This window comes from Dasypus novemcinctus, chromosome 3, assembly GCF_030445035.2.
Source record: "Dasypus novemcinctus isolate mDasNov1 chromosome 3, mDasNov1.1.hap2, whole genome shotgun sequence".
NCBI lineage: Eukaryota > Metazoa > Chordata > Mammalia > Cingulata > Dasypodidae > Dasypus > Dasypus novemcinctus.
The window spans coordinates 124,348,377-124,374,266 of NC_080675.1; the positions used below are offsets into that span (position 1 = coordinate 124,348,377).

The 25,890-nt window shown below is 36.8% G+C and overlaps 1 protein-coding gene across 1 annotated transcript in view; it reads left to right on the forward strand.

Moving 5' to 3' along the window:
• Positions 1-25,890, forward strand: part of TRPM7 (transient receptor potential cation channel subfamily M member 7) — a 160,359-nt gene that overhangs the window by 42,302 nt on the left and 92,167 nt on the right. The window contains exons 4-11 of the mRNA XM_058294201.2: positions 1,766-1,964; positions 15,393-15,606; positions 17,125-17,249; positions 18,085-18,256; positions 19,650-19,824; positions 20,431-20,554; positions 21,543-21,615; positions 24,425-24,525. Coding sequence (XP_058150184.1) covers positions 1,766-1,964; positions 15,393-15,606; positions 17,125-17,249; positions 18,085-18,256; positions 19,650-19,824; positions 20,431-20,554; positions 21,543-21,615; positions 24,425-24,525 — 1,183 coding nt within the window. The remainder of the gene's footprint in view (positions 1-1,765; positions 1,965-15,392; positions 15,607-17,124; positions 17,250-18,084; positions 18,257-19,649; positions 19,825-20,430; positions 20,555-21,542; positions 21,616-24,424; positions 24,526-25,890) is intronic.

The following is a 25,890-nucleotide window of genomic DNA, read 5'->3' on the forward strand; positions in this document are numbered from 1 at the left end:
TCGCTTGGCATGATGATTTTGAGATTCATCTATAGTGTTGCATGTGTTAGTAGTTTGTTCCTTTTTATTGCTGAATACTTTCTATTGTATGAATACACTATTTATATATATATGTAGTTTTTTAAAGTTACCCCCCCCCCATGGCTCCTTTGTCTGTCTCCTTGTTGTGTCTGCTGGTCTTCTTTAGGAGGCAATGGGAACTGAACCCAGGACCTCCAATGGGTGAGGTGGGTGCCCAACCACTTGAACCATGTCTGCTCCCTGCTCATTGTGTATCCTGGTTGTACCTGCTCATTGCCTCAGCTCATTGCATCTGTACATCTTTAGGAGGCACCAGGAACTGAATCCAGGACCTCTTGTGTGAGAGGCAGCTGCCCAACTGCTTGAGTCACATCTGCTCCCTGGATATACCGTATTTAGTAGATGCTCTGAACTAAACTGAGATGACTTCATCATGTACTAATGTATTTATATTATTTCATGCTACAAACAAGGTATTAATATATCGATATCCTAAAATCAGAAAGTAAGACTATTTTCCTGCTCTTCATTGATTCATTTTTTAAGTGTTGAAAACTATGTAAAATACATGCTTTATTGTGTGTAGTGTACTTATATTGACTTACAATCATTGTTAAAACACAGAAATCACTTAATGAACTGTGAAAACACTTTGTTGATTACTTTAGAAATCTATGTAAAATACATGCTTTATTCACCACTGTGTACTTATATTGACCTACAACCAATGTTTTTTTAAAAGATACTTTGATTATGTAAATGTTTTACAGAGAATATATAGGGGATTCCCATATGCCCCACTCCCAACACCTCCCACATTTTCCCACATTAGCAACATCTTTAATCAGTGTGGTACATTCATTGCAATTGATAAACACATTTTGGAACATTGCCACTAAGTATGGATTATAGTTTACATTGTAGTTTACACTCTCTCCCATTTGACTCTGTAGGTTATAGCCAGATATATAATGGCTTATATCTGTCATTGTAATGATTCCCAGGTCCTGGAAATGCCCCCCATTACACCTGTTTTTCCGTCTCTCTAAACCCAGAACATCCATGGGTCACTGCCTTCAAAACAAGGTGTTTCTTCCATTGCTAGAATCACAGTAAGTCTATAGTAGAATACTAGTAAGTTTATTTTAGTCCATAGTCCATTTCCCAATCCTGAGGACTCTGGGATGGTGATACCCCCTCCACCATTAATTGAGGGAGGCTTCTGATGGATGGGATGCTCTTATTTGCAGTTGTAGGCATTCTTGGTTCCTTGTTATGTTGTTTAGCCATCATCTCCTCCCTGGGTGAGTCCACTGAAATGAAGAATAGGTGTTGTAACTCCGTTTTTTTGTTTTGTTTTTGACATTTTGCCTTTCATCACTGTAAGTGTATGTACAGTGGCATTTTCTTCTATTTTCTCCACCAGATTCATTTTTTTAAAGATTTATTTTATTTATTTATCCCCCCCCCTTGCTTGCTGTCTGCTTTCTGTGTCCATTCACTGCACCTTCTTCTGTGTCTGTTTGTCTCCCTTTGTTGTATCATCTTGCTGTGCCAGTTCTCCACAGCGCAGGACGTCAGCTCTCCGCAGGCGCAGTCCAGCTTGCCTTCACAAGGAAGCCCTGGGAAGCGAACCTGGGGCCTCCCATTTGGTAGATGGGAGCCCAATCAATTAAGCCACATCCACTTCCCCACCAGATTCATTTTTATTAATTTTCTTTTGTATCTCATTTATCCCCTTTAGGTGCTTTTGTGGTCGCTTGGTCAAGCAGCATGCTTGTTTTACTGCAAGTCTTGCCATGAAATACTCAGATGTGAAATTGGGTGACCATTTTAACCAGACAATAGAAGAATGGTCAGTGGAAAAGCATACAGAACAGAGCCCAACGGATGCTTATGGAGTCATAAATTTTCAAGGGGGTTCTCATTCTTACAGAGCTAAGGTATGTCATGTATTTGATATTATACTTTATTTATATTGTTATCTAAATAATATGCATTTGTTTTCTGACAGTTTCTAAAACACTATGTCAGAAAAATGGCCTGTCATTCATTTATATCTTTTTTAAAAATTCTTTTTATTATTATTTTTTTATTTTCAGTATTCTTGTATAGGTGCATACAAATATAGAATTGTTCTGTTTTCATATTGTGTTGAACCTTTTTGTCATCATGAAATGTCTTTATCTCTTATCAGTTTTCTTGCCAAAGTCTACTTTTTCTGAAATCATTATTCCTAAACTTTATTACAATTAGCAGTATATTATCTTCTCTTTTACTTGGCACCTATCCTTTCAATCAGCATATAGTTTTTTTTTTTCAGTCTATCAATCTTTTAGTTGGCACATTTAATACATTTACATTTAATAAAGCTACACTGTATTTTAGTTTCAAATTACCATCACATTCATTGGTTTTGTACTTTTCTCATTTGTTATATTATTTTCTCTCTTATTTTTTTTATATAATATTTTTATTTTTAAAGAAGCTTTAGATTACATAAATGTTACATAGAAAATATAAGGGATTCCCATATGCCCCACTCCCTTTCCCCTCATTATCAACATCCATCATTAGTGTGGTACATTTGTTACAATTGATTAACCCATTTTGAAGCATTGCTGCTAACCATGGACTAAAGTTTATGTTCTAGTTTATACTTTCTCCCACATAATTTTGCATGTTATGGCAAAATATACAATGCCATGTATCTGTCACTGCAGTGTCATGCAGGGCAAATCCAGTGTCTTGAAAATGTCTTTTACACCTATCCTTCCTTCTCCCATCCCTCAGAACCTCAATGATATGAGTTACATCAATGATATGAGTTCTTCCATTGCTAGAATAATAACAAGTCTACAGTAGAATAATAGTAAGTCTACTTTAGTTCATTGTTCATTCCCCAGTCTTGATCATTTCGGGATGGTGGTGCCTACTCTTTTCTAATTGAGAGGTGGCTTAGATCCCATGTGGCAGATAGATGGAGCTATTTTGCTTACAGTTTCAGAGACTCCTTGGGATGGGTGTTGTCAATCATCATCTCCTTGTTAGTTGTCCTGGGTGAACCCAGTGAACCGGAGAGTAGGTTTTGCAGCTCTGCTGAAATTCAGGACTCAGCTAGCACGTAGGTGAACCAAAGATTTAAGTTCTGGGACATATATTTATCAAGCATAGTACTAATTATAGGTTCAAATAAAAGGGACAGAAGAGCCATTGTGTAGAGAAACTATAAATAAGTCTAACTCTCTTACAGTGGGCAGCATAAATTCCAAAGTGAGGCCCACTCACGGGGTGCTGAATTGTTGAGCTGTCTCCCTGCTTATAGTTTCTGGATATCACTAGAACCCTCAGGAGCCCGCTATTTGAGGCACTATTTACTGTGGCAGTCAATGAGATACTGCTGAGACTTGCAAAGCATAACCTCTGGAATGACTTCCCAACTTACTTTGAAATCTCTTAGCCATAAAAACTCTTCTCTCCCTTTTCATCAAGGTCTTTTTCCAGATGTATTGCTAATTGGTGCTTGGTAATAATCCCTTGGTGCCAGGGAGACTCATCCCTGAGAGTCATATCCCTTTCTGGTGGGAAGGTAGTGCTTTTATATGCTGGGTTTGGCTTAGAGAAAGGCCACATTTGAGCAACAAGGAAGCTTTCATGGGGCAACTCTTAGGAAGTATATAATACTAGGGTAAGTTTCAATTTCACAAGAAAAGGTTCATAAGTACAATCATTTTCAAGGGTCTGGAATAATGGTCTGTCTTGATTCACTGGATATTGCTTTTGCACTTGGGAGATTCTTGATGTCCTATTAGAGAATGTAGCAGACTCCCCAGGATGGGAATTCAATATTCTTTTGGTTATTGTGTGGACTTCCACCCCACTGAGACAGTGTCCCATGAACACTTGAACATATTCATGTGTCTTAGAGGCATACCCCAGTTGAAACTCTTCCCATGCATCACATCACTGACACTTCACACCAGTGATCCTCCTCAGCCACTGCTGTGACCCTTCTGTGATCCAAAATGTCTCCAAAAATGAAGCCAACAAAATAACCAAATAAAATTAATAAGAAAATTAAACAATTTTAAAAAGAACCAATAAAATACAAAAAAGTTTAAAACAATTTGCAATAATGAAAAAAAATTTTAACATTGTCTTTCATCACTGTAAGACCTGTTGTCTTGTATGTGCATTGATTTTTCTTTTTTACATATATTCCCCCAGTGTCTTTTTTTTTTCCATTTTACCTTCAAAGGAGCTTTAGGATACAGGAAAGTCACATGAGAATACAGATGATTCCCATATATCCAATGCCCCCCCCCTTTTTTTTCCCTCTCCCTTATAAACTTTTTACATGTAGATGGTACATTTGTTAAAAATGGTGTACAAATATTGAAGCATTGCTACTAACCATGGTGGATGGTTTACATTACATTATGGTTTACATTTTGGATCATGCACTTTAATCGGTTTTTACAAAATTTGAAGTTGCTATATTTGTTATTGCAAGATCATGCAGAACAATTCTAATGCCCTAAAAATGCCCTACCTTCCATCTATTATTCTACTCCTCTCCCCCACCCCAAACCTATGGTAATCATTAAGTTTCAGTTTTTGAAGAATATGATTCATAGTTACTTGCAGTAATATTGAGGCCTTGACATATTGGTCTGTTTTCTTTTGTTAGGCATTGCCTATGTTCTCAAGGGATTCTTGTCCTCTAATTGAGAACATAGCAGGACTCCCTACAATGGGTGTTTAATATTTTCTTGTTTATTGTGTGGGTTTCCACCCACTGATATAATACACTATAACAATATGAACATACAGATGTTCCATAAAAACCTGCCCCAGGTGTACACTATCCTGTATACCCCACCCCACCCAATATCCTACACCAGTAACCCTCCCCTGCCATATTTGTCATAAGAACATTGCCAACATTATAGGTTTAACCATAGACTTGTAAATCCCCAGAGTTCATCTGTTCCTTCCCTCAACCCTCTCTTCAGTCCCATGGATAGCCCAACCCAACACTCTACCCTACCTCCCCTCAAAGACCAGTACCACTGAACCAAGTCATAGGACTGTACAATTGTCATGTCCGTCCACTGCCCAACCACACCCTTCCACCTTATAGATTTTGCCCTTATGGGCATCAGGTCACCACCCTCTACTCTTTCTGCCTCCTCTAAGCCTGTCTTCCAAAGTCTAGCTCTGTGAGTCTGCTCACTTTGCTTAATTCATATCAGTGTGGTCATGTAATATTTGTCCTTCAGTGCCTAACTTACTTCACTCAATATAAGGTCTTCAAGATTGATCTGTTATCCCATGTGTTAATACTGCATTCCTTCTTACAGGTGAATAATAATCCATTGTATGTATATACCACAGTTTGCTTATCCATTCATCTGTTGATGGACATTCGGGTTGCTTCCAGATTTTGGCAGTAGTGAATAATGCCACTGTGAACATTGGTGTGCATGTATCTGTTCGTGTCCCTGCTTTCAATTCTTCTGGGTTTATACCCAGAAGTGGAATTGCTGGATCATGTAACAGTTCTATAGATACCTTCCTGAGGAACCGCCAAACTGTCATCCACAATGGCTGCACCATTCTACATTCCCACTAGCAGTGGATAAGTGTTTCCTTTCCTCCACATCCTCTCCAACACTTGTAGTCCTGTTTTGTTTCGTTTTTTTAAGATTTATTTTTTATTTATTTCTCTCCCCTTCCCTGCCCTCCCCTCCCCCCCAGTTGTATGCTCTCTGTGTCCATTTGCTGTGTGTTCTCTGTCCGCTTATATTCTTGTCAGCAGCACCTGGAATCTGTGTCTCTTTTTGTTGTATCATCTTGCTGCGTCAGCTCTCTGTCTGTGCGGTACCACTCCTGGGCAGGCTGCACTTTTCTCATGCTGGGCAGGTCTCCCTACAGGGTGCACTCCTTGCGCGTGGGGCTCCCCTGCTGGCATGGCACTCCTTGCACGCATCAGCACTGCGCATGGGCCAGCTCATCACATGGGTCAGGAGGCCCTGGGTTTGAACCCTGGATCTCCCATGTGGTAGGTGGACGCTTTATCTGTTGAGCCAAATCCACTTCCAAATCCTGTTTTTTTAATAGCCGCCAGTCTAATGAATGTAAGATGATATCTCACTGTAGTTTTGATTTGCATTTCCCTAGTAGCTAGTGATGTTAAACATCTTTTCATGTGCTTTTTAGCGAATTGTATTTCTTTTTTGGGGAAGTGTCTATTCAGATATCTTGCCCATTTTTAAAATGGGTTGTTGGTCTTTTTATTTTTGAGAAGTAGGATTTCTTTATATATGTTGAGTATTAGGCCCTTATCAGGTAGTTGGTTACCAAATATATCCTCCCATTGAGTAGGCTGCCTTTTCACTTTCTTGACAAACTCCTTTTAAGTGCAAAAGTTTTTAATTTTGAGTAAGTCCCATTTTTCTACTTTTCCTTTCGCTGATCGTGCTTCGGATGTAAATTTTATGAAACTGTTTCCTACTCTAAGATCTCAGAGATTCTTCCTTACATTATCTTCTAGGAGCTTTATGGACTTGGCTGTTAGATTTAGATCTTAAATCCATCTTGAGTTAATTTTTATATAGGGTGTGAAGTGGTGGTCCTCACTCAGTCTTTTGCTTATGGATAGCCAGTTCTCTAAGCACCATTTGTTGAAGAGGCCGTTCTCTTCCAGTTGAGTGGGATTAGTGGCCTTGTCAAATAACAGTAAATTGTATATGTGAGGCTCTACATCAGAACTTTCAGTTTGATTCCATTGGTCAGTATGTATGTCCTTGTGCCAGTACCATGCAGTTTTGAGCACTTTAGCTTTGTAATATATTTTAAAGTCAGGTAGTGTGAGTCCTCCAATTTTGTTTTTCTTTTTCAATATGTCTTTGGCTATTAGGGGCCTCTTGCCCTTCCAAATAAATTTCATATTTATCTTTTCCAATTCAGTAAGAAATGCTGTTGTAATTTTTATTGGGGTTGCATTAAATCTGTTAATCACTTTGGATATGACAGACATCTTGATGTTTAGTCTTCCGATCCATGAACAGGGAATATTCTTCCATTGGTTTAGGTCTTTGATTTCCTTTAACAATGGTGTGCAGTTTCCTGCATACAAGTCCTTACATCTTAAGTTTATTCCTAGGTATCTGATTCTTTTGGTTGCTATTGTAAAATTGTTCATTATTGGTGTACAGAAATGCTACTGGTTTTGTACATTAATCTTATAACCTGCCGCTTTACTGAACTCATTTATAACCTCTAGAAACTTCATTGTAGATTTCTCAAGGCTTTCTATGTATAGGGTTATGTCATCTATAGTGAAATTTTTACTTCTTCCTTTCCAGTTTGGATGCCTTTTAGATCTTTTTCTTGCCTAAGTGCTCAAGCAAGTACTTCTAATACCATGTTTAGTAAGAGCAGTGACAGTGGGCATCCTGTCTTGTTCCAGGCCTTAGAGAGAAAGCTTTTAGGATTTCACCTTTGAATATGATGTTAGCTGTGGGTTTTTCGTATATCCCCTTTTTCACTTTGAGGTAGTTCCTTCCATTCCTATTTTTTGAAGTGTTTTTATAAGAAAATAGTGCTGTATTTTCCCGTGCTTTTTCTGCATCAATAGAGATGATCATATGATTTTTTTCTGTTTATGTGATGTATTACATTGATTTCTTATGTTGAACCATCCTTGCACACCAGGGATGAAATCCATTTGGTCATGGTGTGTAATTTGTTTGATGTGTTGTTGAATACAAATAGCAAGTATTTTGTTGAGGATTTTAGCGTCCAGGTTCATCAAGGAAATTGGTATGTAATTTTCTTTTTTGTGATTTCTTTATTTGGCTTTGGTATTAGAGTGATGTCGACATCATAGAATGAGTTAGGCAATGTTCCCTCCATTTCTTTTGGGAAATATTTAAGCAGGATTGGTGTTCTTTCCAGAATGTTTGGATGAATTCACCTTTGAAGCCATCTTGTCCTGGGCTCTTCTTAGTTGGGAGGTTTTTGATGACTAATTCAATCCTGTTACTTGTGATTGGTCTATTGAGTTCATCAGTTTCTTCTTTGCCAATGTAGGCTGGTTATGTGTTCTGTATCCTTGCACTTGTCTGTGTTCTCTTTGAAAAAAAGTATTAGAACCAGAGAAAAAGAAAGAGGTAAAAAGAGAAAAATAATAGTAGTAATAATAATACAAAAAAGGTAGCAGAGGAATCGTAGAAAAGCTAGGAAGCTAAATAAATAATATGAGTAAAAGAAAATAAGAAACAAAATAGAGAGGGAAAAAAATTGAATGAATTAAAAGGCAAGAGAGATGAAAAGCAGAAAAAACAGAGGGAGGTGGTTGGGGGGAGGGGGGAGGGAGAGAGAGAAAAAGAGGAAAATGAAGACCAAACAAGAAGTGGAATGAAATAAAATCAACAGAAGTCAGCAGATAGAAAGATGAAGGAAAGACTAGAAATAAAGTAGGTTGAAAATATAAGTTAAAGAAAAAAAGGAAAGAAAAGAAAGGGAAAAGACAACAAATAAGAAACAAAACAGCAACCAAAAACAACCCAGGATAAACAGCCTTCCCTCTTATGTCACTAGTGACCTTCTTAGGCTCCTGGTCCTTATCAATTAATCACCCTTCATCCTGCCCTCGGCAGGTGACTACCCAGTTTTAGCAAATAAAATAAAAGGAGAAAAAGAAAGAAAAAATAACAGATAAGAAAAAATGTAAAACAAAACAACAATCTCAGTCTATACATTCCCTATTATAATGTGCTAGCTCTGTGCCTGATAACTTTTTGGATCTCTCCTTGGATCCCTTCTCTTAGGGGGTACCAGAGCTCGAACCTGGGACCTTCTACATGTAAGGCAGGAATTCCTCCCCTTGTGGCTCTATTGATTAAATAGGCTTCTAAAGGTTTATCTGGCTCTTCTAGCCCATGTTTCCCTCATGAATGTTGAACTCCTAACAGTTTTCAGAGGCCGGGCTAGTTAGGTGCCTGTCTCCACCCCTTCCCTGACCAAGTTCCTCTCTCCTGGGGTTGCTGGGTGTGACAGCTTACCTGAGTAGATCCACCCCCTCTCCTCTTCCCAGGGCCACCTCACTGCTGGCTCAGGTCCTCCCCAAATTAAAGGGGCAGAGTATGTAGCCCAACCCACCGAAAGGAAACCACTCTTCACCCTCTGCCAGATCTCTCTTCCTTCCAGGGAGCGTTCCCTCCCTCTCAGCTGACTGATTAGAGCCAGGGGTTCCATGGAAGCTATTTGCCTTGAGGGTGGGGCTTATGCACCAGCTGTTTCTAGCCACAGGTGCCAGGAACTCACGATTTCTTTTGGCCTCTATGTCCTTCTTCCTGGTCAATGCTCTGCAACCTCCTGTTCTGTAGGTTCCCAAAGCAGCTCCCTTAGGTAGGCTTTCCCCCTTTCTCAGCCATTTTTTGTGAGAAAGCTGAGCAGTGACTCCTATATTGACACCATTTTCCCAGAACTCCCTTTTCTTGTATTCTTTTACTATTTTTAATAATTTCCTTCCTTCTTTATTAGCAAGTTTTGTTTTTTTTAAAATATTTATTTCTTCCCACCCCCTTGCTGTTTGCGCTTTCTGTGCCTTCCTTGTTTCTTTTTAGGAGGCACCGGAAACCGAACCTGGAGCTCTGACATGGGAGGGAGGTGCCCAATTGCTTGAGCTACCTCTGTTCCCTGCCCTGCTGTGTTTCTCATTGTGTTTTTCCCCATGTGCCTCTTGTCATCATTATGTGTGAGCTTGTTGTGCCTGCTTGCCACCTCAGCTTGCTGCCTTGCTTTCCTCCCTAGGAGACACTGGGAGCCTTTGCTCCCTACTCTGCTACTTCTCTCATGTTTTTTCTTCTTGGGTCCTTTGTTGCGTTACCTAGTTGCATCAGCTTGCCATGCCTGCCTGTCGTGCCAGCCTACTGTTCTCCCTAGGAGACACTGGGAACTGAACCAGGGACCTCCCATGTCGTAGGCGGGAGCCCAAGTGCTTGAGCCACCTTTGCTTCCCTATCATCAAGTTTTTCTTTCTTTTTTAAGATTCATTTTACTTATTTATTTCTCCTTACCCCCTCATTGTTTGCACTTGCTATGTCTGTTGTCTTCCTTGTTTCTTTAGGAGACACTGGGAACCTAACTCAGGACCTCTGATGTGGAATGGAGGTGCCTAATCGCTTGAATCACCTCCATTCCCTGCTTTGCTGTGTCTCTCATTATATTTTTCCTCCTGTGTTCCCTTGTTGTATCGTCTTGCCTTGCCTGCCTATTTTGCTAGCCTGCTGTTTCCCTAGGAGGAACTGGGAATCAAACCAGGGACTGCCCATGTGGTAAGCAGGAGCCCAATTGTTTGAGCCACATCCACCTCCCTCTTAGCAAGTTTTTTTTTTTAAAGATTTATTTTTAAAATTTATTTCTCTCCCCTTCCCCCCCCCCCCCCCCCAGTTGTCTGTTCTCTGTGTCCATTCACTGTGTGTTCTTCTTTGACCACTTCTATCCTCATCAGCCATACTGGGAATCTGTGCTTCTTTTTGTTGCGTCATCTTGTTGTGTCAGCTCTCCATGGGTGCGGTGCCATTCTTGGGCAGGCCAAACTTTCTTTTGTGTTGGGCGGCTCTCCTTATGGGGCGCACTCCTTGCACGTGGGACTCCCTTACGCGGGAGACAGCCCTGCATGGCACGGCACTCTTTGCGCGCATAAACACTGTGCATGGGCCAGCTCCACATTGGTCAAGGAGGCCTGGGGTTTGAACCGCAGACCTCCCATGTGGTAGATGGATGCCCTATCCATTGGACCAGGTCCACTTCCCCCTGTTAGCAAGTTTATACATTCATTTTCTATTTTCTCTAAATGCATAAGTGAGTTTTAACTTACTACTGTATAATATATTAATGCTTTTACCAATTACTGAATGATATAAGAATCTTTAGAATACTTGTAACTGCATTTATTTCCCTCATGATTTATGTGCATTGTTATTATGACTTTTAATTCTATTTGTATTTTAAATCCCATAAAACATTCAGATTTACCAACAGTTTTATCCTTTAGATTTTTCTGCCTATGTCCTTGCATCTTTGAGTTTTGACCTAAAAATCCATTTCAATATTTATTTTCTTTAGTAAGAGTCTCTTGGTGATAAAATCTCAGTTTTTATTTTTCTGAAAGATGTCATTAGTTTGCCCCTTCCTTCCTTCCTCCCACCTTCCCTCCCTCCCTCCCTCTCTTTCTTTCCTTGTTTCTTTCTTTCTCTCTTTCCTTCCTTGTTTCTTTCTTTCTCTCTTTCCTTGTTTCTCTCCCCTCCCCTCCCCTCTCCTTTCCTCCCCTCCGTTTCACCAGGAAGTGAACCCTGGGCCTCCTATATGGGGAGCTACTACTGCTCAGCCACTGAGCTGCCTCAGCTCCCCTAATTTGTTTTTTGTTTTCTTTCATTTCTTTGCTTGTTGTTTCTTTCTTTTTTTTTTTTTAGGAGGCACTGCAGACCAAACCCACGACCTCCCATATGGGAAGCAGGCCCTCAACTGCTTGAACTACATCCACTTCCCTTGCCTTCATTTTTGAAGGATATTTTCATTGGAGATGGAATTCTGGTTGTCATTTGTTTGTCTGAAAATATTCTCCTGTCTTTCGGGTTTCATTATTTTTGTTGAGAAATCAGCTTAAGGTCTAATTACATCCTTTGAAAGTAATGTTTAGTTCTTTCATGGTTTTGAAATTTTCATTTTTTTTTTTTCACTTTATTATTATGTGTTTGGATGTGGTTTTCTTTGTATTTTTCTCTATTGGAATTAATAGTACTTCTTGAATCTGTGACTTTTATTTCTTTCATCAGTTTTGGAAAACTCTGAATAGTCTCTCTTCAAATACTTTTTCTACTCTGGTCTCTCTGTTCTTCTGGAGGAAGGAACAATTACATGTTAAGTTTCACCTTGTCTTATATATTTTTTTACTTGTTTTCTGTATTTCCTAACCTTTATTTCTTCACATTTCAGTCTTAATATTTTCTGCTGATCCAGTCACTGAGAAGTCACTGTTTCTTTTTTCAGCTTTGTATAATTGCTATGGAACTCACTTTTTAAATTCTTTCAGAATTATATTTTTATAACTCTAGAATTTTTCCCCCTGATCCTATGTTGAAAATGTTCATCTTTTAAATTGTCCACAAAACTATTGGGAAATGGATTTGGCTCAACTGCTAGAGCATCCGCCTACCATACAGGAAGTCCAGGGTTCAAACCCAGGGCCTCCTGACCAGTGTAGTGACCTGGCCCACAGTTAGTGCTGATGTGCACAAGGAGTGCCTTGCCATGCAGGGGAGCCCGTGTAAGGGAGTCTGATGTGCAAGGAGTGCGCCCGACAACGATAGCCACCCCACAAAAAAAGCGCAGCCTGCTCAGAAGTGGTGCCACACACACGGAAGGCTGACACAGCAAGATGACACAACAAAAAGAGACACAGATTCCTGCTGCTGATGACAAGACTGCAAGCAGACATAGAAGAACACACAGCGAATGGAAACAGAGAGCAGACAACGGTGGGGGCGGGGGGAATGGGAGAGAAATAAAAAGTAAATAGTCTACAAACTACAAAACATTTTAAAATCTATGTCTGATAACCTAATTATCTGGGTCTAATTTGGATCTATTTCTATTTTCTGTGTTTTTTTCCTATCTTTTTTAAATTTTGTATTCATTTTGGTATACTGGATATTTTTTAAATTTTTGTGCTAAACGAAAATTTTAGGGATATTTTGATGCTCTGGGTGATGCTTATTACTGAGAGGATTGACTCTTTCTGGTGAATAGCTAGGCTAAGGGCACATTACCATTTTTAAATTATGGGTGTAAATAACTCAGCTATGCTTTAGTCTTTGTATTTCTAGTTCAGTCTTAACTCCTAGTATGTTTTTCTAAAGATTATTTTGTTTATTTAATTCTCCTCCCCCTTGTTGTTTGTGTTGCTCTCTGCTTTCTGCATCTGTTCATTGTTGGCTCTCTGTGTCTGCTTGTCCTTTTTTTTTTTAAGGAGGCCCTCAGATCTGAACCCAGGACCTCCCATAGGGAAGGGAGGCGCCTTATTGCTTGAGCCACCTCCACTGCCTGCTTGTTGTGCCTCCTCATTGCATCATCTCATTGTGCCATCTCATTGTGTTATCTTGTTCCATCAGCTAGCAATACCAGCCCATCACATCAACTCACTGTATTGCTCGTCTTCTTTAGGAGACACCAGGAACTGAACCTGGGAACTCCCATGTGTATGTAGACACCCAACTGCTTGAGCCACATCCATGTTCCCTCCTAGTATGTTTTCATTAGGGTTCCACTTAATAAAAGAGTAGGTTGTTTACTAGGGCCCTTCTTTCTCGCATCCCAGACCTTCAGTGGTCGTCACCAGATCACCATCCCACCTTATTCCATGCCAAGTTGTAAATTCCTTCCCAAAGCCTTTCACAACTTCTTAGTTTCTAACTTGTGGATTTCATTGTCAGCAATTGCTGTAAAGGGAAAAGTAGTACCAGATGGTGTGCTCATTTTTGCGTTTGCCTATTCTTCTGGATCCTCATTCTAGAAGTTCTCACTGCTTTCATAGCTCTCTGATACTTGAAAACAGATTTTTCAATAAAAAAAATTTTTTCCTAGTTTCTCTATTTTCCAGGAGCAGAATTGGTCCTGAACAATATTGTCCTGGGGTTCTTAACAACGGGTCAATGAGCTTTAGTTGAAGTTTAAAAAACCATTATTGTGGGGATGTGTTGGTGCAGATGTGATATATTTATTAAATAATACATAGTATAGTGTGGACTTAGTAAGGGGTCTATGGTTTTCACATGGCTGGCAAAGAGGTCTCTGGAACAAAAAATGTTAACAATCCCTGGTCTAGGCCATCATTGTGGAAGTGGAACTCCTCATTTATTCATAACAGTTTGTTTCTTTAAACTCTAGACAGTTTTATGAACAGTACTGCAGGTACTCAAGTATAATAATGAGTTAAAACTAATGCAGAAAGACAGTATAGAATAAATCCCTATACAAAACATTCTTAAGGGACTCTGCAGTCTTCTCAGTTTTGTAGTGTTCTGGTATTTTGGAGTTCATTTGTCACTGCAGGGATTTTTAGGGGCATTTGATCTCTCTTCATAAAGGAATGGGCAGTATATTGTTTTGTAAAGACCTTTTCCTAGAGATGAAAAAATATTCCTCTTTCAATATCTGACTGAAGTTTTGTATGAGTTAATTCGTATATATGTATATGTATCCACTTTAGACAACGATAATGGTTGTGTGGTAACAAGTATTTTTCGCAATGTTACTTACAGAAAGATAATTTGTTTTATCTTTCAGAGCAGAGAAAAATAATTCGAATACTTAATAGTTTCTCTCTTGCTTTTTCTATAAAATTATTTTTTTTAAAGATTTATTTATTTCATTACCACCCCCCCATTGTTTGCTTTCTGTGTCTGCTTCTCTTCTCTTTAGGCAGCATTGGGAACCAATCCTGGACCTTCTGGTTTGGGAGAGAGGTCTCCAATCTCTTGCACCATGTCAGCTCTCTGGTCTGCTGCATCTCTCACTGTCTCTCTTTTGTGTCTCTGTTTGTTACGTCATTTTTCTTTGCCAGCTCTCTGCATTGGCCAGCATTCTGTTCGAGCAGCTTACCTTCACCAGGAAGCCATGGGAATTGAATCCTGGACCTCCCATATGGTAGACAGGAGCCCAATTGCTTTAGCCACATCCACTTCCCAATCTTATTTTTTAAGTATTAAACTGTTGAAGCCATACAGACACAATGAGATTATTTTTCAGTTTGATTAATTTTCCACCTGATCAAATCCAGTTATTTCCAGTGATGGAAGCAATCATGCACATTGAAAATACCTTTTTAATTTTACTGTGTAGTCACAATTCTGTTATAAATGGAATAGGTCATTGATAAATCTTACAGTCAGTTCAGTATTTGCCTTTGGATTATTACCATTCTCTTCCCCTTCATTATAATTGTATCCTGCCTTAATACTTCTCATATTTAATCAGGGTTATAAAAATTGTATGTATATTTGTAATTAGACTTATGGTATTTGAGTATAAGCAGAAGGAGTAACAGTTTTGAGTCTTAACCTTAAAGTTTAAAAATTAAGAGTGCCATTACCTTCTATAGACCTCAAAGAATGATTTTTTTTCTATGCTAATCATTCGATGTTGCTTATTTCTAGGGTTGTAAATACATTAAAAGTAGTTTGTGAAATCTATTTTTAAATAATCTGCCTTTGATAAGACTTTTGTGAAGTTATATAATGAGAATTGCTCTATGAAACTTATGAACAAATTGAACTATTTTGTCCCTTTGGTCTTTTTAGTATGTGAGGCTGTCATATGACACCAAACCTGAAATCATTCTCCAGCTTCTTCTTAAAGAATGGCAAATGGAATTACCCAAACTTGTTATTTCTGTACATGGGGGCATGCAGAAATTTGAGCTTCACCCAAGAATCAAGCAGTTGCTTGGAAAGGGTCTTATTAAAGCTGCAGTCACGACTGGAGCCTGGATTTTAACTGGAGGAGTAAACACGGGTAATGTGACCAATTTTGTTTAGTATTTTTTAAGTTTTTCATAAAATTATTTAGGAATTTGACGTAATAGTCAAATTTTAAAATTTAAATTTAAATGTAATTGTTAACCAGTCTAAAGTTTCAGTTTAAAATGGTAACTTTAAAAGTGTGTAGTTTTGATTTAGGCTTTTAAAAATAATATAGTAATCTAAAGCTTAAATACACTCTAATGCTGGGGTTGGCAAACTAAGGCCTATGAGGTAAATCCAACTTTTTCCTTGTTTTTGTAAATAAAGTTTTATTAGAATACAGCCACGCTCATTTGTTTACATATTGTCTTTGGAGTGAGTAGTGTGTATGTCCCACAAAGCCTAAAATATTGACTATTAGGGTCTTTACCAAAAAAGGTTGCTGGCTACTTACTGGTAAATTGATAGTAAAGTGATAATTGGTTGTCTATGGAGTGGTAAGAAATAGTTTTAAAAGTTAATTTTTAGTATATATTTGCCTTTCATTCACTGTCTTCCTTTTTACATACATGGATTGGATATATGGAAGAAAAATTACTCTATTTATTTATTTTCCTGAGTTATCAGGTTGGGGGATTGAACCCGGGACCTCATAGGTGGTGAGCTGGCACTCAACCACTGAGCCGCATCGGCTCCCCTGAGTTGGTGTTTTTTTCATTTGTTTGCTTGTTGTTTGTATTTTTTGTATTTAGGAAACACTGGGAACCAAACCTGGGATCTCCCGTGTGGGAAGAAGGCACCCAATTGCTTGAGCCACATCCGCTCCCCTCAACACCTCTTTTTTTTTTTTTTTTTTAAGATTTATTTATTTATTTAACCCCCCCCCCCCCTTGTCTGTTCTCGGTGTCTATTTGCTGCGTCTTGTTTCTTTGTCCGCTTCTGTTTGTGTCAGTGGCGCAGGAACTGTGGGCAGTGCCATTCCTGGGCAGGCTGCACTTTTTTTTCATGCTGGGCGGCTCCTCACGGGCGCAAGCACGTGGGGCTCCCCTACGCGGGGGCCACCCCTGCGTGGCAGGGCACTCCTTGGGCGCATCAGCACTGCACGTGGGCCAGCTCCACACGGGTCAAAGAGGCCTGGGGTTTGAACCACGGACCTCCCGTGTGGTAGACGGACGCCCTAACGACTGGGCCAAGTGCGTTTCCCTCAACACCTCTTTTTTGATCTTCATTTTTTATTTGACCCTTTTCTCACTGGTGGGAATATATCAGTTAACAAAACAAAATATTTACCTTCATGGAGTTTTTATTCTAGTAGAGGAGACGTAGACAATAAACATTAAACTAAGTAATGTATAATATGTTAGATGATAATAAGTGCTGTTGAAGCACATGAAAAAATTTATTTTTTTCCCCCATTTTGTTCCTTTTGTACATTTGCCTTTTGGATCTTGTTGCCTTTTATCTTTATATATAAAGGAAAATATCACCCATTATGTTACAGATTGAACATAGGATTTTTCTGAGCAGGATAAGACTTTCAAATAAAATGAATAAATTCTTTTATGAATAGGTGTGGCAAAACATGTTGGTGATGCCCTCAAAGAACATGCTTCCAGATCATCTCGAAAGATTTGCACTATTGGAATAGCTCCATGGGGAGTGATTGAAAACAAAAATGACCTCGTTGGGAGAGATGTAAGAATGATTTTTCAAAAAATGTCTTATTTGAATTCATGTACAAACAGAATTACAGCAAGAATAGTGCAAATTAACTGAAAACATTCACGATCATATCATACTTTTCAGATTAGTAAGTTAAAGTATTTTCCTGAAATATTTTTGTGGTACTTTCAAAAATACATTCTTTCATAATTGTCATTATAGTGTTTGTCCAATTCTGGTTTCTTTCTTTTTGCATAACATTATTTCAGACCTTTTCCATGTTAGGCCGGTCTTTACAGTTATATTTTTAATCACTACATTCCATTAAGATTTCATTTTACTTTCACTAAGGTAGGAATTAAATGCTAGTGGTTTATTTGAATGGTTTAAAGAGATGTGATTTGGTTAGAGATTTTCATTAAGAGATTATTAAAAAGGAATTACATCATCACTTTTAAGAGCTATTATATTCCTAATATCAATTTTAAAGAGTCTACAGTATGGCTATAAAATAACATATTTGATTGCTTTTTATTGCATTTATTCAATAACTTGTTAATAGTTTCTTTGCACTATCTATTATTGCTTCTTTGCATGTAATGATGAAATATTAAATTTTGTAATGTGGTCCAGAATATAATTGTACAGTTTGGTCCATTATTGATTAATCCCCTTCAGCTGCTTAATAGTTTCTGCCTTCTGATACCTTATTTCTGTATATAAAATATAGAAATAATCATATTTTCTGTTTATTTCTATATGTAAAATGGAATTTTATCTCTTATTTGATTTTGGAGATTATTTCAACATTTAGTTTAAATTTTATTTAATCCTGCTCACTAACTTTTATGTTTGCTGTTGTGTTTAGGTGGTTGCTCCTTATCAAACCTTACTGAATCCCCTGAGCAAACTGAATGTTTTGAATAATCTACATTCTCATTTCATATTGGTGGATGATGGCACAGTTGGAAAATATGGGGCAGAAGTCAGACTAAGAAGAGAACTTGAAAAAACTATTAATCAGCAAAGAATTCATGCTAGTAAGGGAATTCAAAAATTTGTTGTTGTTGAAAGTATTCTGGGCTATATTAACTGCTAGCAATATTCTAGAAAAAGGTCAAATGTTCTGCGAAGTATTCTTGTCTTTACTTAGCAAAATAATAAATGAAACAATAAAGAATGGCTGACCTTAGATAAAATAAGACCTAGGAAAACAGAAGTCTTGGCTAAATAGGCTAATTACTGAGGCTAAAAAGTTTCATTGGAAGCTCTCTTGTCATTGTAAACCCATCATTGCCAAAGGAATTCACACCTTTTTTTTTTTGGAAGTACTTGGGAGGGAATCGAACCTGGGAACTTGTATGTGGGAAGCTGGTGCTCAACCACTGAACCATATTAGCTCCCCTGAATTGGCTTTTTTGTTTGTTTCCTTGTTGTTTTGCTTTTGTTTTGGAGGCACTGGGGACTGAACCCAGGACCTCCCATGTGGGAAGCAGGTGCTCAACCGCTTGAGTGACCTCCAGTCCTCCACACACATTCTTAATATGTGATATGTTCTAGCACATGACTTTGAAACTCAAGATTGAAAAGTAAAAGGGAGGGAAAAAAAATCACTTTTGTTTCATGAAGTAAGAATGAAAGTACCACCTTGCTTAAAGTTTATAAAATGAGTAGGAATCACTCTTTGGCACATGTTTCTTAGATGTTAAAATTCTTGAGACTAGTATTCCTTTTCAACCATGGTTACATTTTCTGGTTCAACATCTAGATATTTATTTCAAACTGAAGTAATTTTGTAAGCCTAGAATACCAAGAATGTGAGCTCTTTGACAAAGCAAAGCAGAAATATAAAATCTACAGAATAGTGTGTCAGCTAGTGTTGGAATCATTATTATCTAAAATCAAAAATATTTTTAAATCTCAAATTAAGATATATTTTATTTTTTCTTTCACTACATTGCAGGATATTGTACCACAAAAATAGGTATTCTTCCCTAAATTTTTTGGTTGCTTTTTTGAGGTCTTTGAATTTTATCATTTAGAATCAGAAGTACACATTTTAGAAATGAATAAAAATAGAAATAGGTTAGATGTTCCTTGATGCAATATTCAAACAAACCGATGTTACAAATTACTTGTCAGGAGTTCATTCGTAAAATACACAAAGTTATTTTTACTTTTTAGTGAGTATCCTTTCTCTAATATGTGTGTTATATTATAGTATTGGGTTTTCTAATATTGTCACTTAAGGATAAGACTAAGTCAGTGAAAAAATAGTATTTAATTTATGTTAGATTGGTATCACATTGAGTGCTTAAAATGAAATCAACACATAGTCTTATAAGAAATTAGGTTTTGACTTTCTTATTTTGACTGAGTAGAGAAAAAGATTAAATTATTTAATCTTGCTCCCCCCCCCCCTTTTTTTTTAAGGAATTGGCCAAGGTGTCCCTGTGGTGGCACTTATATTTGAAGGTGGGCCCAATGTCATCCTCACAGTGTTAGAATACCTTCAAGAAAGTCCCCCTGTTCCAGTGGTCATATGTGAAGGAACAGGCAGAGCTGCAGATCTACTGGCATATATTCATAAACAAACAGAAGAAGGAGGGTAAGTGTATGATTATGAGGTATTTTTATTAGCTCTATGTAAAAAGGATTGTGGTTTTTAAAATACTGGATTCATTTCAATGTTTTATGGACATAAAAAAAGTTTAAAATTTAATACAGTACTTTGGTAAGCCTGGAGAAAATAGCCTGTCTTAACGTTACTGAAAGAATTAAAATATTAGGATCTCCATGGAAGACAGTTTTGTAAGACCTATCAAAGTTATTCTGAGGCATATATCTTTTGATCCAATAGTGACTCTTTTCAGAATTGATTGTACAGATGTACATGTGCAAAAATGATGTATAAACAAAGTTATTCTTTACAATGTTTGTAATAGTAAAAGAGTGGAACAAAATAAAACATGGGGAGCACATGCCTTGTGAAAACATTCATAAAGTAATTGAGAGAGAAAATTACTGCATTCCATTTTTTCCCTTTATGATATAGTGGGAATCTCAGAAAGGGAAAAATATAATTTCATTAGGGTCATATATTTAATATTAATATAATATATTTGTAGGTGTTACCTACTTGTACTTCATATTGGATCTTATAAATAATAGAAGATGAAATCAATTAGTTAAATTATGTTTCCTCTTATTCCAGGAATCTTCCTGATGCAGCAGAGCCTGATATTATCTCGACAATCAAAAAAACATTTAACTTTGGCCAGAATGAAGCTGTTCATTTATTTCAAACACTGATGGAGTGCATGAAAAAAAAGGAGCTTGTAAGTAAAATTTAGTAGTATGTCTTTTTATTTCATTCACAGCACAGTGAAGTACTTTTGTTTTTAAGTTGGATATTAAAATTTTAAATCTTTTTTAAACCATGTTAACCTCTGTTCAAGCTGAGAGGTTTCATGTAAAAGCATTATAATGTTTATATTGTGTTTAGACAGTATGTTTACATTTTATTTTAGGAAAAGTTTCAAAACTACTTCCAAATAGATTACGTCCAGCATCAAAGAAGAACTCTAGAGTTAGGGGCTTCTCTGATAATATATTTGGAAACATTTTTTAAAACTATTTTATCCTGAGTGCTCAAACCTATTAAAGATCAATGCTGCTTAATTTCTGTCATGCAGACACAGGGTTAAGTTTTCAGAGGTAAAACTTTTTAAACAGCTCTATAAATAGGCATAGTATGACCTGATTTGCTGTCTTCTTTCATTGTAACTTTTTGTATACTGTGAGAATGATGTGAGTTGAAAAATTTGTATTGGGATTATAATAAGCATCTTTTACGGTATGAAAAATATTATTAAATAAAAATTTCTCAAATGGTGTTTTCTTTCAAATAATTTTAAAAATTTATAGTAAAAGTATTGAACAAAACATATCATTCAAGAATAGTGGGATTTATTCTGATGAGTAACACACAGCCTTGGCCTCTGAGTTGCTTACTCTAATGGGGGACATAAGGTATTTTGAAAAATAAATATACTATAAAGCCAAATATTTTTAATATATCTGCTATTTTATTTGGTAAATAATATGAAGTCTTTTAATTTTCTGTGTTTTGGGCAGAAATAAAGTTATCATTATATTATAGTTATTTATAAGTTTATCACAATAAAGTTATTTATAGTTATTTCTGATCAAAGGAAAAAGACAAGCCAAAACCTGTATCCTCCGTGTAGTTTTAAATTATGTTCCATTGATACCTGAGCTTTAAAATTGTTAAAGGCCTAATATTATGAATTAATCTTTAAATAGATTACTGTTTTCCACATTGGATCAGATGAACATCAAGATATCGATGTAGCGATTCTTACTGCACTGCTAAAAGGTAAGATTTTAAACTTTTTGTGTGATATTTACTTTATAGCCTGTTAATATAAAAAAGACATTTTAATTTGCTTAAATTCTTGGGAAGTGAAGTTTTTAATAATTTTATCTTTGTTATATTGAGTTTTTGTTCAGTAAGGTAGCTTTTCAATTTACCTTGTAGAACTTTTTGTTGTTTATAACAGGGTTTTTACCATCCAACCCATTTAATTATGTTAAGCATCTACCAATTCTTAATCAGCTGAAAAATAAAAATTTAAAGGAAATAACCAAGTTAATAGTTGATAGAAATTAAAGCTAAGATCCTTAAACATGCTCCTTTTATTTCTGTAGGGAAAAGTTGGAAAGTAAGAAAATTATTGGGTATCTTCAAGGACTAAGGGATCAGTGCAAATGCATACATTGAACTCTTTTTCTCTCATTATTTTCCCAGTGACATCCTAGTGATAATAGTATAGGGAAATAATCTTTAAAAAAGCATAGAAGTTAGAATGGTGATCTGTACAGGTTCCTGAAAGTTAAAGTATGGAATTATGCAGTTAAGGACAGAGTAAGAGGGGACTGGCTTATTGTTATTCATAAGGATTTCCGAGATATTAGACCAAAAAAAGAGAAAAAAAAAGGTAATAGAAACCATTTTAAAAACTGCTATAAAAAGATATCAAGTAATATAGTTATATTATCTTAGGATTAATAGGTCATAAATAATAGGAAATCCCAAAACCATAAAGGAGAAAGAATCAACAAATGGGATTGCTTAAAGGTATAAAATAGCACCTAATCTTGCCATATATTTTCATACAGTTTATATTGTTTATCACAACAGCCCTGAGAGGTATATTTCCTATTATTTTCCCCCTTTAATAGTAGAGGAAAGTAAGGAACAGAAATTTTAAATAACTTGGAAGCATCACAAGGAATTGTTTTAAATTAATTAGAAAAGGATGAATACGTCAGAAAATGAGTTGGAATTTGTAGCAGTTTGATATTATTGATGAATTCCAAAAAGAAATATTGGATTATGTTTGTAAACTGATCTTTTCCTCTGGGCATAATAGATTATATTGGATTTATAGGTTTACTTGATTAAGTAATTGTGTAAACCTCTTGTGCCAGTAGGGCGTTGAGTTCCCAGCCTTTGATAGGTGGGGTCTCACGGGTTAAAGGCATGGCAAAGGATAGAGTTAGGGGTTTTTAATGTTGGAGTTTTGATGTTGGAGTTTGATGCTGAAGCTGGAGCCCTGGGAAGAAAGGAACCCTAAGCCAAGAGAGAAGAAAACCTGGGAAGAGAGGAACCCAGGAAGCCTGAACCCTCACAGATGTTGGCAGCCATCTTGCTCCAACACATGAAAATAGACTTTGGTGAGGGAAGTAACTTACGCTCTGTGGCCTGTTATTTTGCATCAGCACCCCTTTGGCTGACTAATATGGTATTTATGTAAATTTTATTTGCAGAGGAATAATAATGCTTGGGGAACATGTGGAAAGGTGGTCATGGTTGTAATAATAAAAGTAAGTTAAGGGACGTGGATGTGGGTGCCTGCGTACCACATGGGAGGCACCAGGTTTGGTTCCCGTTTCTTCCTAAAGAAGATGAGCAAGATAGTGAGCTGATACAACGGGCTGGCATGCATGCTGATGCAACAAGATGATGCACAAAATGATGTAATGAGGAGACACAACAAGAGACACAACAAGCAGGGAGAAGATGTGGTTTAAGCGATTGGATGCCTCCGTCCCACAGGGGAGGTCCCAGGTTCAGTTCCTGGTGTTTTCTGAGAAGACGACGAGCAGACACAGAGGACAGACAGCAAATGCAAAGAATGACGTGGGGGTTGGTGGTGTGGTGTGTGGATAAATAAAATAAATTCTTTTTAAAAAAGTGTAAATTAAGGGAGCAGATGTGGCTCAAATGATTATCTGCTTCCCACATGGGAGATCCCGGGTTTGGTCCCTGGTGCCTCCTAAAAAACAAACATACAACAATGAAACAAATGATAAAACCTACTCAGGCGGGCCAGTGTGGCTCAGTGGCTGAGCATTGACTTCCCCATACAATGTCCCGATTCAATCCCCATCCCCGTTACCTTAAAAAAAATAAATTAAAACAACAGTGAAAACTTTTTCCCCTACTGACATTTGGAGAAATGGGTACTTTTATTCTCCTGGTGGATGAGTGAGTTGGTATAACCTTTCTGGAATATATTTTGGCAGTATATCAAAGCCTTAAAGTATATATCCTTTTACCTAGTAATTTGACTTATAAAATATCAGACTTGACATGTACACAAAGATATACTTTAAAAATTTCTAAATAATCTGAATATCCAGTAGGTGGAGGATTTGTTAAATAACTTACAGTTCATCTTTAATATATATTAGGTAATAAGGTATAGGTAATAAGGTAGCCCTGTTTAGGCTGTTAAGGAAAACTAATGTATGATATTAAGGTACATGAAGCAGGCTACTGAGCACTTTATATATTATGATAGCAAATATATATGTATGAGCTTATATATCCATAGAAAAAAACCCTGAAGAGATATTTTTCAGAAGTACTCTTTCTTTGATAGATTATCTTTGTTTTTGTCTCATTTTTAAAATATTCTGAATTGTTTGCAATGAGCCTGTGTTACTTTTAGAATTGGAAAAAGAGTCTTCAGCATTGGGTAATCTTATCTCTATCATAGGTTGCTTCTGAATGGTGGCTGCAATTGAGTTTAAAGAGGAGTGGAGAGAATAATTCATAGGTGTTCACATTTTTTATGAAGATTAATTAAATTTACCAACTCTTTACTTTATTTGACTAGGCACTAATGCATCTGCATTTGACCAGCTTATCCTTACACTGGCATGGGATAGAGTTGACATTGCCAAAAATCATGTATTTGTTTATGGACAGCAGTGGCTGGTATGTAATTATCTATATGCATAATTAATGTAATTAAATAAAGCAGTAACAGATTATTTGCTAGAGCCTGTGACCTAACTTGACATTTTACCTCTCTGTCCAAAGTATAAAATTAGTTTAGCTAAACATTTCAACAACAACCAGATCCATGTAGGATATAATAAATTATATTGGCCTCTTGGTAAAACCATGTTGTCTGTAGTATATATGTGTGTGTGTGTGTATATATATAAAAATTATATATATATAAATTATATATATAAATACAAAGACCCTATAACTAAAAGAAGTCTTGGAAACAGTGCTCTATTCAAGAGTACTCTTTTCAGTAGCATTCTCCCAGATGTTCCTTTGGCAGTCTTTCCCCCGTATTCATAAATGGCAACAGTCTCTTCAGTTTCTCAGGTAAGAAAACTTAAGTTTCATTCTTTGCTGCTTTCTCGTCTATTCTAATCCAATTCCATCTGTAATTTTTATCAGATTTAATTGAAAATATGGAGTTTTACCATCCTGGTCTGATCTACCATCATCCTTCTGTATTACTACAGTAGCATCCTGTTTAGTTTCATTGCTCTCCTTTTTCTACTTTTACACATAAGATGGAGCACATTACCTTTAATATTTATCCAGAACAGAATCCAAAACTCTTCCATTGACCTAAAAGGCTATACATTATTACTGTATATGCCTTATTACTATTAATACCTTTCTTACCTTATATGCTACCAATATCCCCTTTGCTGTCTTTCATCTTGTCCTATACTTTGAACATATCAAGTATTCTCCTACCTCTAGAATTTAATATATTTGCTGTTCTCTCTCCCTAGATCATTTTCCTCCTAGATATTTACCAGGGTTTGCTTGCTTGTCTCTTTTTGTGCTTTAATGTCTCCTCCTCAGTAAGGACTTCCTTGTCTACCCAATTTTTTTTTAAACAAACCAGTTTTACTGATACATATTCATCCAAAGTGTATACATCATATTTGGTATAATCACATAGTTGTGCATTTGCCACTACTATCATTATTAGAGAATTTAATTATTTCAATAATAATTTTTTAAAAAAGAAAATTCATCACCTCTTGATCTCTCTGTGCTTCCTCTGCTGTATATAACTACTATTTCTGCCTATTCTTGCACAATTTTTTATTAAACAGTTTTATTGAGATATATTCATATACCATACCATCTGTCCAGTGTTTAATCAATGGCTTTAAGTATAAGCACAATGTGTTGTACATTCTTCAGCATAAAAAAATTTTAGAACACTTTCATTGCTCCAAAAAGAAAGACTCCACACACTTTAGCTTTTTTTTTTAAGATTTATTTTTTATTTCTCTCCCCTTCCTCCCCGCCCCCCCGCTC